Source organism: Drosophila suzukii (genome assembly GCF_043229965.1).
Source record: "Drosophila suzukii chromosome 2 unlocalized genomic scaffold, CBGP_Dsuzu_IsoJpt1.0 scf_2c, whole genome shotgun sequence".
Lineage (NCBI taxonomy): Eukaryota > Metazoa > Arthropoda > Insecta > Diptera > Drosophilidae > Drosophila > Drosophila suzukii.
In genome coordinates, this window is record NW_027255896.1 from 18,354,181 (window position 1) to 18,371,212 (window position 17,032).

General features: G+C 41.8%; 3 protein-coding genes and 1 long non-coding RNA gene across 4 annotated transcripts; 3 read left to right on the top strand and 1 right to left on the bottom strand.

The window, feature by feature from the left end:
- The first annotated feature begins 484 nt into the window (after positions 1-484).
- On the top strand, positions 485-1,833 carry LOC139354551 (uncharacterized). Its single transcript, XM_070998805.1, has 2 exons — positions 485-1,031; positions 1,092-1,833. Exons 1-2 carry the CDS (start codon positions 485-487, stop codon positions 1,112-1,114), a joined length of 570 nt encoding a protein of 189 aa, XP_070854906.1. The 3' UTR covers positions 1,115-1,833.
- A 2,676-nt stretch (positions 1,834-4,509) lies between these two features.
- Positions 4,510-5,604, top strand: LOC139354554 (uncharacterized). Its single transcript, XM_070998808.1, has 2 exons — positions 4,510-4,969; positions 5,030-5,604. The coding sequence occupies exons 1-2, from the start codon at positions 4,510-4,512 to the stop codon at positions 5,050-5,052; spliced, it is 483 nt and encodes a 160-aa protein (XP_070854909.1). The 3' UTR covers positions 5,053-5,604.
- Positions 5,605-7,278: 1,674 nt separating this feature from the next.
- On the bottom strand, positions 7,279-8,528 carry LOC139354555 (uncharacterized). The gene is made up of 3 exons (XR_011605516.1): positions 7,878-8,528; positions 7,713-7,818; positions 7,279-7,656 (listed from the first exon to the last, which is right to left on the bottom strand). It is a non-coding gene; the product is annotated as an uncharacterized lncRNA (long non-coding RNA).
- Positions 8,529-8,950: 422 nt separating this feature from the next.
- LOC139354553 (uncharacterized) lies at positions 8,951-15,769 on the top strand. Its single transcript, XM_070998807.1, has 2 exons — positions 8,951-9,643; positions 9,704-15,769. Exons 1-2 carry the CDS (start codon positions 9,184-9,186, stop codon positions 9,724-9,726), a joined length of 483 nt encoding a protein of 160 aa, XP_070854908.1. The 5' UTR covers positions 8,951-9,183; the 3' UTR covers positions 9,727-15,769.
- The last annotated feature ends 1,263 nt before the right edge of the window (positions 15,770-17,032 follow it).

Consider the following 17,032-nt stretch of genomic DNA (forward strand, 5'->3'; position numbering starts at 1 on the left):
ATCGCGATTCCCATAGCATAAACATAGTAATAGAGCTCCTCGTGAATATAAAATAGGTGATTATGTGGCTATTCGTAATGTCGATACTACAGCAGATGTAAACAAGAAGTTTGCCCCAAAATATCGTGGGCCATATATGAGAAGCCGTGTTTTTGATAATGATTGATATGAAGTTGTTGATATTGATGATTGTCAATTAACTCAATTGCCATTTAAAAGCATGTTGGATCTGTAGTCATGTTGGCCGAATGTAAATAGTGAAAATATCTTATTTTAATAGACGTAAGAGAATGCCCCATGTAAATATCGATAACAAGCGTTGAATAATTCGATGAAGCACGAGAGGGAAAGTGCGATCACTAAGAAGAGGACGAGGATATTGACAAGACACGAGAACCGGGAATAAGTTAACATAAAGTGAAATTAAAAGCTTTACATATCGGGTGCGGAGTTGAAAGGCCGTAAAAGCTGTAATAACTCGGCTATGAGATACAAGGACATAATAAAGAGTTCGAAATCTGAGTTTAAAGCTATCCAAGACCGAAACAGCGTGTTAGCTGTGAAGGCCATTATGGACCGTCTGGAATCAGCAAAACTGGAGGGGCTGAACCAGGGGGAATCGGGGCTGAGTGAAATCTCGCCTGGGGAGCCAACATTTTCGAGCCCGGGAGATGACGCTTGTGTTGGTAGTGAAAACAAACATGAGCAAGAAAGGGACGACCATAGTATACCGGCAAAAGGCGACAAAGTAGTGGCGTCTGAAGAATATCTGGAAGTTTCTGGCGTGGCGGCTGCGGTCGTGCAGCGGCGTGATCAACTGGTGGCGTCTGAAGAATTTTTGGAAGCTTCTGGCATGGCGGCTGCGGACGTGCAGCGGCGTGATCAAGTGGCGGAAAACGATGAGGCAGAAATCCAACATTTGCAACAAATCGAGAAGCTGTATGTTGCGCGTAAATGGGTGGCTGACTTAGAAAATTCGTTGAGCCAAAATGAACCCGCTCGAGGACATGGCATCGACATGAATGATTTGGGTGCGTTAATTACAGTGTATCGGAGAAACAATGATTTATTTTCGCCATACGTTTGCTTAGGAGATCTGCGAGGTCGTTCATGATTGAGACGGCAGCCCTAACTTGGCCAGCACTGCGAACCGAATTGATAGCTGTATTCGACCTCAAGGTTAAGGTTTAAAACTGGTTAGAGAAATTATCATCCGATTCATCATGGAAGGCTTGGAAGAAAATTCGGGAGCCGCGTTTGCAATGGCTACAGTTCTTTGGACGACTTGCGGAAGAAATTATGAACTACGATAAATCAAAGTAGACGCTTGGAAAGATTTCAAAGTTGGAGAAGCAAACTAAACGGAAGTCCAATTTCAAGTCGACCAGAAGGCAGGATTCTGAAGCCTCTCGCTGCTACAACTGTCGGCAAATGGGACATTTTGATAGATTGTAGACAACCCAAAATGCCGGAAGGGGTCTGCTTTAACTGCTACAGCACAAAGTATCAGTAACGCCCCAAGCGGAAGACGAAAACTATGGTGGCAGCCGTGCAGGAGAACGCGGGATCTGGTTCGTAGGAGTTGGCAGCAATTCAAGCAATTGAATTATGACGATTGCGAGGTGAAAAGGGAAAATACATACGCATTGCCAGCACAGTGAAGTGCTTTGATCATTTTTGTTCAACAACGTACTAGATCTTGTTAAAAATAGTCGATGATAATATTCTGCCATTACCTGTGTTATTAGATAGAGACTCGCTAAAGATAATCGAAGTTCAATTAGTTCATAAAAAAACAAGGAAGAACGCTAAAGTCGAGTATCTCGACTATCAGATACCCGTTACTCAGCTAAAGGGACCAAAGGGAAATGGAGATATGCAAGCAGCAAAGCGAGATTAAAATACGCCACCCACCGGCGGTAGACAGATTTAAGCGTTATGGGCGTTAGAGTTGGCGTGGATCAATCTATAGGTATTGACGAGACCAATACATTTCAGTTAAAATTTTTTATCTAGCATGAAAATTGTAAGCGTCACAGGCTTGGGCGGTTTGTGGGTGTTAAATCGATGGCTTCGATGACCTGGCCAATGAAGTCTTCTACTGTTGATGAACCTGAACTCCTGGTAGAGACATCTATGCCTAGGAGCCGCCAAACTTCAAGTAAGCATATTAATTATCATTAACGGTAACACGATGGTAATTTTTAATGATTTCACTTCATTTTTAAATAAGGCAATCGTCGTGCAGATGGTTCAGAAGATGTCAAACGACAACAAGGAGGCGTTGGACATGCTGGAGGTGCAGAACCAGGAGTTCCTTGAGGCTCAACGGGAAATCGACGCCACCTTTGTGCAGAGCATGCGCGATGTTCTTGCGGAGGATCGGGCCGAGACCCAAAGATTCATGCGAGTGTTCTTCAACTCCAATTAAAGCTGAAATGTTTCGAAACAAAACTAAAAGTGCAATTTTCTTTTATATTGAACTGCTTCGCAAAGGAAAGTTAGATACAATGTATTCCTTAATGTGTTCCCTAAGATCAGATGGATCTCATTCAGGAGATTCCAATACTTTGCTGGTTACTTTCATATTCGTTGATTGGCGTAAACTTCTGCTTTCTTATTTCCACGAAGTTATGAAGTACATATCATGTTTATAATCGGTATCTACTCTTTTGGCCAGGCACCTCCAGCGTCCTATCAATCGACCAAAGGCATTCACCACTACAATTCTGCCCGAGCTAAGGTAGCAGTTGAACGACTCTTCCTGTTAGGTATCCAGTATATGGTTTTAGAAGCCACGGTAGCAATGGGTATGCAGGATCTTTTAGGATAATGAAGGGAATCTTTTTGTTGCCCATCAGTTTTACAAATTCCGAAATAATTCGGCTATGGTTCTTGAAAATTCCAGATTCTTTAAAGACCGTCGCGTCGTGGACACTTCCTGGCAATTTCATGCTGACGTCTCTAAACCTAAAAATAAATAATATTTGGAAAAAAAACCAATACCTAAATATGGTTTTACTTACAAGTAATTGTTGTCAACTACAGCTTTCATGACCATCGATTCCCAACCCTTGCGATTAACGAAATCCATGTAGCCAATCTTTGGGGCTTTAACAGGAATGTGTGTTCCTAAATAATTTTTACAAAGCGTTTATAATTTGTAATTAATATTCTAAAAGGCATTTTACCATCAATAGCTCCAATCACGTTAGGAATGTGACACATTTTTTGAAATGCACCTGCATTTTGAATGCATTCATCCAGTTTTGGCAATGAAATTAATACACTCGTAAGTTTCACCATTGCTTTAACAACAATATGAAAGTACTTGTACACAGTACTTTTATGTACTCAAAATACATCCGCAATCACTCGATACTCGGCACAGGTCGCCAGTTTGTATACGCAAATCGCAACTTGTTTCTCCAGAGGAACTGGAACGGTTAAAAACATGCTCTGCCCCGGACGTAGCAATTCGCACAGTTCGAAAAATGAACTCTTTGACATCCTTAAGTTCTCAAAAAACAAATTTTTCATTTTTAGGCTCTTGCATAAGTGACAAAAATTCATTGCTTCTTGGCCTGCTCCTGAATCTTCGCACTCTAGGTGTCCTCAGGCTGAGAGTCGCGGTTGCAGACGGGTACACCTGCATCAGCATCCTGTGACTCCTAGCCACCAAAAACCGCCTCACTTTTAATAAAGCCATCGATCTTCTGTGCCTCCACACAGCAACTTTGGAAATTAATTTTCCGGTTCTTATTGCAAATGAAGAATTTAACGTTATCCATCGCGTTGTTTGGTTTGTTTACTTTTTGCGAAAGTGTGACCAGACTAAAATACCTAATTTTTTACGTCTGGCATCTCTACTGAAATCAAATCATGAATTGATATGTGTAGCATAAACAGGGATTGTTTTTATATCGCGCTTTAAAGAAATCGCGATTCCCATAGCATAAACATAGTAATAGAGCTCCTCGTGAATATAAAATAGGTGATTATGTGGCTATTCGTAATGTCGATACTACAGCAGATGTAAACAAGAAGTTTGCCCCAAAATATCGTGGGCCATATATGAGAAGCCGTGTTTTTGATAATGATTGATATGAAGTTGTTGATATTGATGATTGTCAATTAACTCAATTGCCATTTAAAAGCATGTTGGATCTGTAGTCATGTTGGCCGAATGTAAATAGTGAAAATATCTTATTTTAATAGACGTAAGAGAATGCCCCATGTAAATATCGATAACAAGCGTTGAATAATTCGATGAAGCACGAGAGGGAAAGTGCGATCACTAAGAAGAGGACGAGGATATTGACAAGACACGAGAACCGGGAATAAGTTAACATAAAGTGAAATTAAAAGCTATGCATATCGGGTGCGGAGTTGAAAGGCCGTAAAAGCGGTAATAACTCGGCTATGAGATACAAGGACATAATAAAGAGTTCGAAATCTGAGTTTAAAGCTATCCAAGACTGAAACAGCGTGTTAGCTGTGAAGGCCATTATGGACCGTCTGGAATCAGCAAAACTGGAGGGGCTGAACCAGGGGGAATCGGGGCTGAGTGAAATCTCGCCTGGGGAGCCAACATATTCGAGCCCGGGAGATGACGCTTGTGTTGGTAGTGAAAACAAACATGAGCAAGAAAGGGACGACCATAGTATACAGGCAAAAGGCGACAAAGTAGTGGCGTCTGAAGAATATCTGGAAGTTTCTGGCGTGGCGGCTGCGGTCGTGCAGCGGCGTGATCAAGTGGTGGCGTCTGAAGAATTTTTGGAAGCTTCTGGCATGGCGGCTGCGGACGTGCAGCGGCGTGATCAAGTGGCGGAAAACGTTGAGGCAGAAATCCAACATTTGCAACAAATCGAGAAGCTGTATGTTGCGCGTAAATGGGTGGCTGACTTAGAAAATTCGTTGAGCCAAAATGAACCCGCTCGAGGACATGGCATCGACATGAATGATTTGGGTGCGTTAATTACAGTGTATCGGAGAAACAATGATTTATTTTCGCCATACGATTGCTTAGGAGATCTGCGAGGTCGTTCATGATTGAGACGGCAGCCCTAACTTGGCCAGCACTGCGAACCGAATTGATAGCTGTATTCGATCTCAAGGTTAAGGTTAAAAACTGGTTAGAGAAATTATCATCCGATTCATCATGGAAGGCTTAGAAGAAAATTCGGGAGCCGCGTTTGCAATGGCTAACTGTAGTTCTTTGGACGACTTGCGGAAGAAATTATGATCTACGATAAATCAAAGTAGACGCTTGGAAAGATTTCAAAGTTGGAGAAGCAAACTAAACGGAAGTCCAATTTCCAGTCGACCAGAAGGCAGGATCCTGAAGCCTCTCGCTGCTACAACTGTCGGCAAATGGGACATTTTGATAGATTGTAGACAACCCAAAATGTCGGAAGGGGTCTGCTTTAACTGCTACAGCACAAAGTATCAGTAACGCCCCAAGCGGAAGACGAAAACTATGGTGGCTGCCGTGCAGGAGAACGCGGGATCTGGTTCGTAGGAGTTGGCAGCAATTCAAGCAATTGAATTATGACGATTGCGAGGTGAAAAGGAAAAATACATACGCATTGCCAGCACAGTGAAGTGCCTTGATCATTTTTGTTCAACAACGTACTAGATCTTGTTAAAAATAGTCGATGATAATATTCTGCCATTACCTGTGTTATTAGATAGAGACTCGCTTAAGATAATCGAAGTTCAATTAGTTCATAAAAAAACAAGGAAGAACGCTAAAGTCGAGTATCTCGACTATCAGATACCCGTTACTCAGCTAAAGGGAAATGGAGATATGCAGCAAAGCGAGTTGGTGTTAGAGTTGGTGTGGCAAATTTTTATACTACATTCGTCGGAAAGTATGTAACAGGCAGAAGGAAGCGTTTCCGACCCCATAAAGTATATATATTCTTGATCAGGATCACTAGCCGAGTCGATCTAGCCATGTCCGTCTGTCCGGATGAACGCTGAGATCTCGGAAACTATGGGAGCTAGGCTATTGAGATTTGGCGTGCAGATTCCTGAGCTTCTTACGCAGCGCAAGTTTGTTTCAGCACAGTGCCACGCCCACTCTAACGCCCACAAACCGCCCAAAACTGTGGCTCCTACAGTTTTGATGCTAGAATAAAAATGTTAACTGAAATGTATTGTTCTCATCAATACCTATCGATTGACTCAAAAAAAAGTTTGCCACGCCCACTCTAACGCCCACAAACCGCCCAAAACTGTGGCTCCTACAATTTTGATGCTAGAATAAAAATTTTAACTCAAATGTATTGTTCTCATCAATACCTATCGATTGACCCAAAAAAAAGTTTGCCACGCCCACTTTAACGCCCACAAACCGCGAAAACCTGTGACGCCCACAATTTTCATGCTAGATAAAAAAATTTTAACTGAAATGTATTGATCTCGTCAATACCTATCGATTGGTTAAAAAAAAAAATTTACCACGCCCACTCTAACGCCCATAACGCTTAAATCTGTATACCGCCGGTAGGTGGCGCATTTTAATCTCGCTTTGCTGCTTGCATATCTCTATTTAGCTGAGTAACGGGTATCTGATAGTCGAGGTACTCGACTATAGCGTTCTTCCTTGTTTTTTTTGGATCAGTCGATAGGTATTGACGAGACCAATACATTTCAGTTAAAATTTTTTATCTAGCATGAAAATTGTAAGCGTCACAGGCTTGGGCGGTTTGTGGGTGTTAAATCGATGGCTTCGATGAACTGGCCAATGAAGTCTTCTACTGTTGATGCACCTGAACTCCTGGTAGAGACATCTATGCCTAGGAGCCGCCAAACTTTAAGTAAGCATATTAATTATCATTAACGGTAACACGATGGTAATTTTAAATGATTTCACTTCATTTTTAAATAAGGAAATCGTCGTGCAGATGGTTCAGAAGATGTCAAACGACAACAAGGAGGCGTTGGACATGCTGGAGGTGCAGAACAAGGAGTTCCTTGAGGCTCAACGGGAAATCGACGCCACCTTTGTGCACAGCATGCGCGATGTTCTTGCGGAGGATCGGGCCGAGACCCAAAGATTCATGCGAGTGTTCTTCAACTCCAATTAAAGCTGAAATGTTTCGAAACAAAACTAAAAGTGCAATTTTCTTTTATATTGAACTGCTTCGCAAAGGAAAGTTAGATGGAATGTATTCCTTAATGTGTTCCCTAAGATCAGATGGATCTCATTCAGGAGATTCCAATACTTGGTTACAATGCCAGTCTGGTGGTTGCTGGTTACTTTCATATTCGTTGATTGGCGTAAACTTCTGCTTTCTTATTTCCACGAAGTTATGAAGTACATATCATGTTTATAATCGGTATCTACTCTTTTGGCCAGGCACCTCCAGCGTCCTATCAATCGACCAAAGGCATTCACCACTACAATTCTGCCCGAGCTAAGGTAGCAGTTGAACGACTCTTCCTGTTAGGTATCCAGTATATGGTTTTAGAAGCCACGGTAGCAATGGGTATGCAGGATCTCTTAGGATAATGAAGGGAATCTTTTTGTTGCCCACCAGTTTTACAAATTCCGAAATAATTCGGCTATGGTTCTTGAAAATTCCAGATTCTTTAAAGACCGTCGCGTCGTGGACACTTCCTGGCAATTTCATGCTGACGTCTCTAAACCTAAAAATAAATAATATTTGGAATAAAAATCAATACCTAAATATGGTTTTACTTACAAGTAATTGTTGTCAACTACAGCTTGCATGACCATCGATGTCCATCCCTTGCGATTAACGAAATCCATGTAGCCAATCTTTGGGGCTTTAACAGGAATGTGTGTTCCTAAATAATTTTTACAAAGCGTTTATAATTTGTAATTAATATTCTAAAAGGCATTTTACCATCAATAGCTCCAATCACGTTAGGAATGTGACACATTTTTTGAAATGCACCTGCATTTTGAATGCATTCATCCAGTTTTGGGAATGAAATTAATACACTCGTAAGTTTCACCATTGCTTTAACAACAATATGAAAGTACTTGTACACAGTACTTTTATGTACTCAAAATACATCCCCAATCACTCGATACTCGGCACAGGTCGCCAGTTTGTATACGCAAATCGCAACTTGTTTCTCCAGAGGAACTGGAACGGTTAAAAACATGCTCTGCACCGGACGTAGCAATTCGCACAGTTCGAAAAATGAACTCTTTGACATCCTTAAGTTCTCAAAAAACAAATTTTTCATTTTTAGGCTCTTGCATAAGTGACCAAAATTCATTGCTTCTTGGCCTGCTCCTGAATCTTCGCACTCTAGGTGTCCTCAGTCTGAGAGTCGCGGTTGCAGACGGGTACACCTGCATCAGCATCCTGTGACTCCTAGCCACCAAAAACCGCCTCACTTTTAATAAAGCCATCGATCTTCTGTGCCTCCACACAGCGACTTTGGAAATTAATTTTCCGGTTCTTATTGCAAATGAAGAATTTAACGTTATCCATCGCGTTGTTTGGTTTGTTTACTTTTTGCGAAAGTGTGACCAGACTAAAATACCTAATTTTTTACGTCTGGCATCTCTACTGAAATCAAATCATGAATTGATATAGGTAGCATAAACAGGGATTGTTTTTATATCGCGCTTTCAAGAAATCGCGATTCCCATAGCATAAACATAGTAATAGAGCTCCTCGTGAATATAAAATAGGTGATTATGTGGCTATTCGTAATGTCGATACTACAGCAGATGTAAACAAGAAGTTTGCCCCAAAATATCGTGGGCCATATATGAGAAGCCGTGTTTTTGATAATGATCGATATGAAGTTGTTGATATTGATGATTGTCAATTAACTCAATTGCCATTTAAAAGCATGTTGGATCTGTAGTCATGTTGGCCGAATGTAAATAGTGAAAATATCTTATTTTAATAGACGTAACGTAAATATCGATAACAAGCGTTGAATAATTCGATGAAGCACGAGAGGGAAAGTGCGATCACTAAGAAGAGGACGAGGATATTGACAAGACACGAGAACCGGGAATAAGTTAACATAAAGTGAAATTAAAAGCTATACATATCGGGTGCGGAGTTGAAAGGCCGTAAAAGCGGTAATAACTCGGCTATGAGATACAAGGACATAATAAAGAGTTCGAAATCTGAGTTTAAAGCTATCCAAGACTGAAACAGCGTGTTAGCTGTGAAGGCCATTATGGACCGTCTGGAATCAGCAAAATTGGAGTGGCTGAACCAGGGGGAATCGGGGCTGAGTGAAATCTCGCCTGGGGAGCCAACATTTTCGAGCCCGGGAGATGACGCTTGTGTTGGTAGTGAAAACAAACATGAGCAAGAAAGGGACGACCATAGTATACAGGCAAAAGGCGACAAAGTAGTGGCGTCTGAAGAATATCTGGAAGTTTCTGGCGTGGCGGCTGCGGTCGTGCAGCGGCGTGATCAAGTGGTGGCGTCTGAAGAATTTTTGGAAGCTTCTGGCATGGCGGCTGCGGACGTGCAGCGGCGTGATCAAGTGACGGAAAACGTTGATGCAGAAATCCAACATTTGCAACAAATCGAGAAGCTGTATGTTGCGCGTAAATGGGTGGCTGACTTAGAAAATTCGTTGAGCCAAAATGAACCCGCTCGAGGACATGGCATCGACATGAATGATTTGGGTGCGTTAATTACAGTGTATCGGAGAAACAATGATTTATTTTCGCCATACGATTGCTTAGGAGATCTGCGAGGTCGTTCATGATTGAGACGGCAGCCCTAACTTGGCCAGCACTGCGAACCGAATTGATAGCTGTATTCGATCTCAAGGTTAAGGTTAAAAACTGGTTAGAGAAATTATCATCCGATTCATCATGGAAGGCTTAGAAGAAAATTCGGGAGCCGCGTTTGCAATGGCTAACTGTAGTTCTTTGGACGACTTGCGGAAGAAATTATGATCTACGATAAATCAAAGTAGACGCTTGGAAAGATTTCAAAGTTGGAGAAGCAAACTAAACGGAAGTCCAATTTCCAGTCGACCAGAAGGCAGGATCCTGAAGCCTCTCGCTGCTACAACTGTCGGCAAATGGGACATTTTGATAGATTGTAGACAACCCAAAATGTCGGAAGGGGTCTGCTTTAACTGCTACAGCACAAAGTATCAGTAACGCCCCAAGCGGAAGACGAAAACTATGGTGGCTGCCGTGCAGGAGAACGCGGGATCTGGTTCGTAGGAGTTGGCAGCAATTCAAGCAATTGAATTATGACGATTGCGAGGTGAAAAGGAAAAATACATACGCATTGCCAGCACAGTGAAGTGCTTTGATCATTTTTGTTCAACAACGTACTAGATCTTGTTAAAAATAGTCGATGATAATATTCTGCCATTACCTGTGTTATTAGATAGAGACTCGCTTAAGATAATCGAAGTTCAATTAGTTCATAAAAAAACAAGGAAGAACGCTAAAGTCGAGTATCTCGACTATCAGATACCCGTTACTCAGCTAAAGGGAAATGGAGATATGCAGCAAAGCGAGTTGGTGTTAGAGTTGGTGTGGCAAATTTTTATACTACATTCGTCGGAAAGTATGTAACAGGCAAAAGGAAGCGTTTCCGACCCCATAAAGTATATATATTCTTGATCAGGATCACTAGCCGAGTCGATCTAGCCATGTCCGTCTGTCCGGATGAACGCTGAGATCTCGGAAACTATGGGAGCTAGGCTATTGAGATTTGGCGTGCAGATTCCTGAGCTTCTTACGCAGCGCAAGTTTGTTTCAGCACAGTGCCACGCCCACTCTAACGCCCACAAACCGCCCAAAACTGTGGCTCCTACAGTTTTGATGCTAGAATAAAAATGTTAACTGAAATGTATTGTTCTCATCAATACCTATCGATTGACTCAAAAAAAAGTTTGCCACGCCCACTCTAACGCCCACAAACCGCCCAAAACTGTGGCTCCTACAATTTTGATGCTAGAATAAAAATTTTAACTCAAATGTATTGTTCTCATCAATACCTATCGATTGACCCAAAAAAAAGTTTGCCACGCCCACTTTAACGCCCACAAACCGCGAAAACCTGTGACGCCCACAATTTTCATGCTAGATAAAAAAATTTTAACGGAAATGTATTGATCTCGTCAATACCTATCGATTGGTTAAAAAAAAAAATTTACCACGCCCACTCTAACGCCCATAACGCTTAAATCTGTATACCGCCGGTAGGTGGCGCATTTTAATCTCGCTTTGCTGCTTGCATATCTCTATTTAGCTGAGTAACGGGTATCTGATAGTCGAGGTACTCGACTATAGCGTTCTTCCTTGTTTTTTTTGGATCAGTCGATAGGTATTGACGAGACCAATACATTTCAGATAAAATTTTTTATCTAGCATGAAAATTGTAAGCGTCACAGGCTTGGGCGGTTTGTGGGTGGTAAAATGGGCGTAGCAAACTTTTTTTGGGTCCATCGATAAGTATTGATGAGAACAATACACTTCAGTTAACATTTTTATTCTAGCATCAAAACTGTAGGAGCCACAGTTTTGGGCGGCTTGTGGGCGTAAGAGTGGGCGTGGTTCATTGCTGAGAGAAACTTGCGCTGCGTAAGAAGCTCAGGAATCTACACGCCAAATCTCAATAGCCTAGCTCTTATAGTTTCCGAGATCTCAGCGTTCATCCAGACAGACGGACATGGCTAGATCGACTCGGCTAGTGATCCTGATCAAGAATATATATTCTTTATGGGGTCGGAAACGCTTCCTTCTGCCTGTTACATACTTTCCGACGAATCTAGTATACCCTTTTACTCTACGAGTAACTGGTATAAACATCAATCAATACTGATAAATCAAAATTTGCTTCTCTTTTCACCGCTCATATAAATTCTACACGTAATATAAGTAAAAATACTTATAAACCTGTTAATGTTAGTTCTAATCACAACTTTGACAATGCGAATTCTGAAGAATTTTTGGATATTGAAGGCGATGCGCAAAAATTAGAGAGGATTTATTTGAAATAGGAACTGAGTTTGGGCTCGAAGTAGCAGATAGGTGTCAGAAGCATATCAAACCTCATTATTTTAATGGCCCATATAACTTTAATACCAGACCTTGATATCGTGCAGCGGCGTGATCAAGTGGTGGCGTCTGAAGAATTTTTGGAAGCTTCTGGCATGGCGGCTGCGGACGTGCAGCGGCGTGATCAAGTGGCGGAAAACGTTGAGGCAGAAATCCAACATTTGCAACAAATCGAGAAGCTGTATGTTGCGCGTAAATGGGTGGCTGACTTAGAAAATTCGTTGAGCCAAAATGAACCCGCTCGAGGACATGGCATCGACATGAATGATTTGGGTGCGTTAATTACAGTGTATCGGAGAAACAATGATTTATTTTCGCCATACGATTGCTTAGGAGATCTGCGAGGTCGTTCATGATTGAGACGGCAGCCCTAACTTGGCCAGCACTGCGAACGGAATTGATAGCTGTATTCGATCTCAAGGTTAAGGTTAAAAACTGGTCAGAGAAATTATCATCCGATTCATCATGGAAGGCTTAGAAGAAAATTCGGGAGCCGCGTTTGCAATGGCTAACTGTAGTTCTTTGGACGACTTGCGGAAGAAATTATGATCTACGATAAATCAAAGTAGACGCTTGGAAAGATTTCAAAGTTGGAGAAGCAAACTAAACGGAAGTCCAATTTCCAGTCGACCAGAAGGCAGGATCCTGAAGCCTCTCGCTGCTACAACTGTCGGCAAATGGGACATTTTGATAGATTGTAGACAACCCAAAATGTCGGAAGGGGTCTGCTTTAACTGCTACAGCACAAAGTATCAGTAACGCCCCAAGCGGAAGACGAAAACTATGGTGGCTGCCGTGCAGGAGAACGCGGGATCTGGTTCGTAGGAGTTGGCAGCAATTCAAGCAATTGAATTATGACGATTGCGAGGTGAAAAGGAAAAATACATACGCATTGCCAGCACAGTGAAGTGCTTTGATCATTTTTGTTCAACAACGTACTAGATCTTGTTAAAAATAGTCGATGATAATATTCTGCCATTACCTGTGTTATTAGATAGAGACTCGCTTAAGATAATCGAAGTTCAATTAGTTCATAAAAAAACAAGGAAGAACGCTAAAGTCGAGTATCTCGACTATCAGATACCCGTTACTCAGCTAAAGGGAAATGGAGATATGCAGCAAAGCGAGTTGGTGTTAGAGTTGGTGTGGCAAATTTTTATACTACATTCGTCGGAAAGTATGTAACAGGCAGAAGGAAGCGTTTCCGACCCCATAAAGTATATATATTCTTGATCAGGATCACTAGCCGAGTCGATCTAGCCATGTCCGTCTGTCCGGATGAACGCTGAGATCTCGGAAACTATGGGAGCTAGGCTATTGAGATTTGGCGTGCAGATTCCTGAGCTTCTTACGCAGCGCAAGTTTGTTTCAGCACAGTGCCACGCCCACTCTAACGCCCACAAACCGCCCAAAACTGTGGCTCCTACAGTTTTGATGCTAGAATAAAAATGTTAACTGAAATGTATTGTTCTCATCAATACCTATCGATTGACTCAAAAAAAAGTTTGCCACGCCCACTCTAACGCCCACAAACCGCCCAAAACTGTGGCTCCTACAATTTTGATGCTAGAATAAAAATTTTAACTCAAATGTATTGTTCTCATCAATACCTATCGATTGACCCAAAAAAAAGTTTGCCACGCCCACTTTAACGCCCACAAACCGCGAAAACCTGTGACGCCCACAATTTTCATGCTAGATAAAAAAATTTTAACTGAAATGTATTGATCTCGTCAATACCTATCGATTGGTTAAAAAAAAAATTTACCACGCCCACTCTAACGCCCATAACGCTTAAATCTGTATACCGCCGGTAGGTGGCGCATTTTAATCTCGCTTTGCTGCTTGCATATCTCTATTTAGCTGAGTAACGGGTATCTGATAGTCGAGGTACTCGACTATAGCGTTCTTCCTTGTTTTTTTTGGATCAGTCGATAGGTATTGACGAGACCAATACATTTCAGATAAAATTTTTTATCTAGCATGAAAATTGTAAGCGTCACAGGCTTGGGCGGTTTGTGGGTGGTAAGTCGATAAGTATTGATGAGAACAATACACTTCAGTTAACATTTTTATTCTAGCATCAAAACTGTAGGAGCCACAGTTTTGGGCGGCTTGTGGGCGTAAGAGTGGGCGTGGTTCATTGCTGAGAGAAACTTGCGCTGCGTAAGAAGCTCAGGAATCTACACGCCAAATCTCAATAGCCTAGCTCTTATAGTTTCCGAGATCTCAGCGTTCATCCAGACAGACGGACATGGCTAGATCGACTCGGCTAGTGATCCTGATCAAGAATATATATACTTTATGGGGTCGGAAACGCTTCCTTCTGCCTGTTACATACTTTCCGACGAATCTAGTATACCCTTTTACTCTACGAGTAACTGGTATAAACATCAATCAATACTGATAAATCAAAATTTGCTTCTCTTTTCACCGCTCATATAAATTCTACACGTAATATAAGTAAAAATACTTATAAACCTGTTAATGTTAGTTCTAATCACAACTTTGACAATGCGAATTCTGAAGAATTTTTGGATATTGAAGGCGATGCGCAAAAATTAGAGAGGATTTATTTGAAATAGGAACTGAGTTTGGGCTCGAAGTAGCAGATAGGTGTCAGAAGCATATCAAACCTCATTATTTTAATGGCCCATATAACTTTAATACCAGACCTTGATATCGTGCAGCGGCGTGATCAAGTGGTGGCGTCTGAAGAATTTTTGGAAGCTTCTGGCATGGCGGCTGCGGACGTGCAGCGGCGTGATCAAGTGGCGGAAAACGTTGAGGCAGAAATCCAACATTTGCAACAAATCGAGAAGCTGTATGTTGCGCGTAAATGGGTGGCTGACTTAGAAAATTCGTTGAGCCAAAATGAACCCGCTCGAGGACATGGCATCGACATGAATGATTTGGGTGCGTTAATTACAGTGTATCGGAGAAACAATGATTTATTTTCGCCATACGATTGCTTAGGAGATCTGCGAGGTCGTTCATGATTGAGACGGCAGCCCTAACTTGGCCAGCACTGCGAACGGAATTGATAGCTGTATTCGATCTCAAGGTTAAGGTTAAAAACTGGTCAGAGAAATTATCATCCGATTCATCATGGAAGGCTTAGAAGAAAATTCGGGAGCCGCGTTTGCAATGGCTAACTGTAGTTCTTTGGACGACTTGCGGAAGAAATTATGATCTACGATAAATCAAAGTAGACGCTTGGAAAGATTTCAAAGTTGGAGAAGCAAACTAAACGGAAGTCCAATTTCCAGTCGACCAGAAGGCAGGATCCTGAAGCCTCTCGCTGCTACAACTGTCGGCAAATGGGACATTTTGATAGATTGTAGACAACCCAAAATGTCGGAAGGGGTCTGCTTTAACTGCTACAGCACAAAGTATCAGTAACGCCCCAAGCGGAAGACGAAAACTATGGTGGCTGCCGTGCAGGAGAACGCGGGATCTGGTTCGTAGGAGTTGGCAGCAATTCAAGCAATTGAATTATGACGATTGCGAGGTGAAAAGGAAAAATACATACGCATTGCCAGCACAGTGAAGTGCTTTGATCATTTTTGTTCAACAACGTACTAGATCTTGTTAAAAATAGTCGATGATAATATTCTGCCATTACCTGTGTTATTAGATAGAGACTCGCTAAAGATAATCGAAGTTCAATTAGTTCATAAAAAAACAAGGAAGAACGCTAAAGTCGAGTATCTCGACTATCAGATACCCGTTACTCAGCTAAAGGGAAATGGAGATATGCAGCAAAGCGAGTTGGTGTTAGAGTTGGTGTGGCAAATTTTTTTTTTTGGATCAGTCGATAGGTATTGACGAGACCAATACATTTCAGATAAAATTTTTTATCTAGCATGAAAATTGTAAGCGTCACAGGCTTGGGCGGTTTGTGGGTGGTAAAATGGGCGTAGCAAACTTTTTTTGGGTCCATCGATAAGTATTGATGAGAACAATACACTTCAGTTAACATTTTTATTCTAGCATCAAAACTGTAGGAGCCACAGTTTTGGGCGGCTTGTGGGCGTAAGAGTGGGCGTGGTTCATTGCTGAGAGAAACTTGCGCTGCGTAAGAAGCTCAGGAATCTACACGCCAAATCTCAATAGCCTAGCTCTTATAGTTTCCGAGATCTCAGCGTTCATCCAGACAGACGGACATGGCTAGATCGACTCGGCTAGTGATCCTGATCAAGAATATATATACTTTATGGGGTCGGAAACGCTTCCTTCTGCCTGTTACATACTTTCCGACGAATCTAGTATACCCTTTTACTCTACGAGTAACTGGTATAAACATCAATCAATACTGATAAATCAAAATTTGCTTCTCTTTTCACCGCTCATATAAATTCTACACGTAATATAAGTAAAAATACTTATAAACCTGTTAATGTTAGTTCTAATCACAACTTTGACAATGCGAATTCTGAAGAATTTTTGGATATTGAAGGCGATGCGCAAAAATTAGAGAGGATTTATTTGAAATAGGAACTGAGTTTGGGCTCGAAGTAGCAGATAGGTGTCAGAAGCATATCAAACCTCATTATTTTAATGGCCCATATAACTTTAATACCAGACCTTGATATCGTGCAGCGGCGTGATCAAGTGGTGGCGTCTGAAGAATTTTTGGAAGCTTCTGGCATGGCGGCTGCGGACGTGCAGCGGCGTGATCAAGTGGCGGAAAACGTTGAGGCAGAAATCCAACATTTGCAACAAATCGAGAAGCTGTATGTTGCGCGTAAATGGGTGGCTGACTTAGAAAATTCGTTGAGCCAAAATGAACCCGCTCGAGGACATGGCATCGACATGAATGATTTGGGTGCGTTAATTACAGTGTATCGGAGAAACAATGATTTATTTTCGCCATACGATTGCTTAGGAGATCTGCGAGGTCGTTCATGATTGAGACGGCAGCCCTAACTTGGCCAGCACTGCGAACGGAATTGATAGCTGTATTCGATCTCAAGGTTAAGGTTAAAA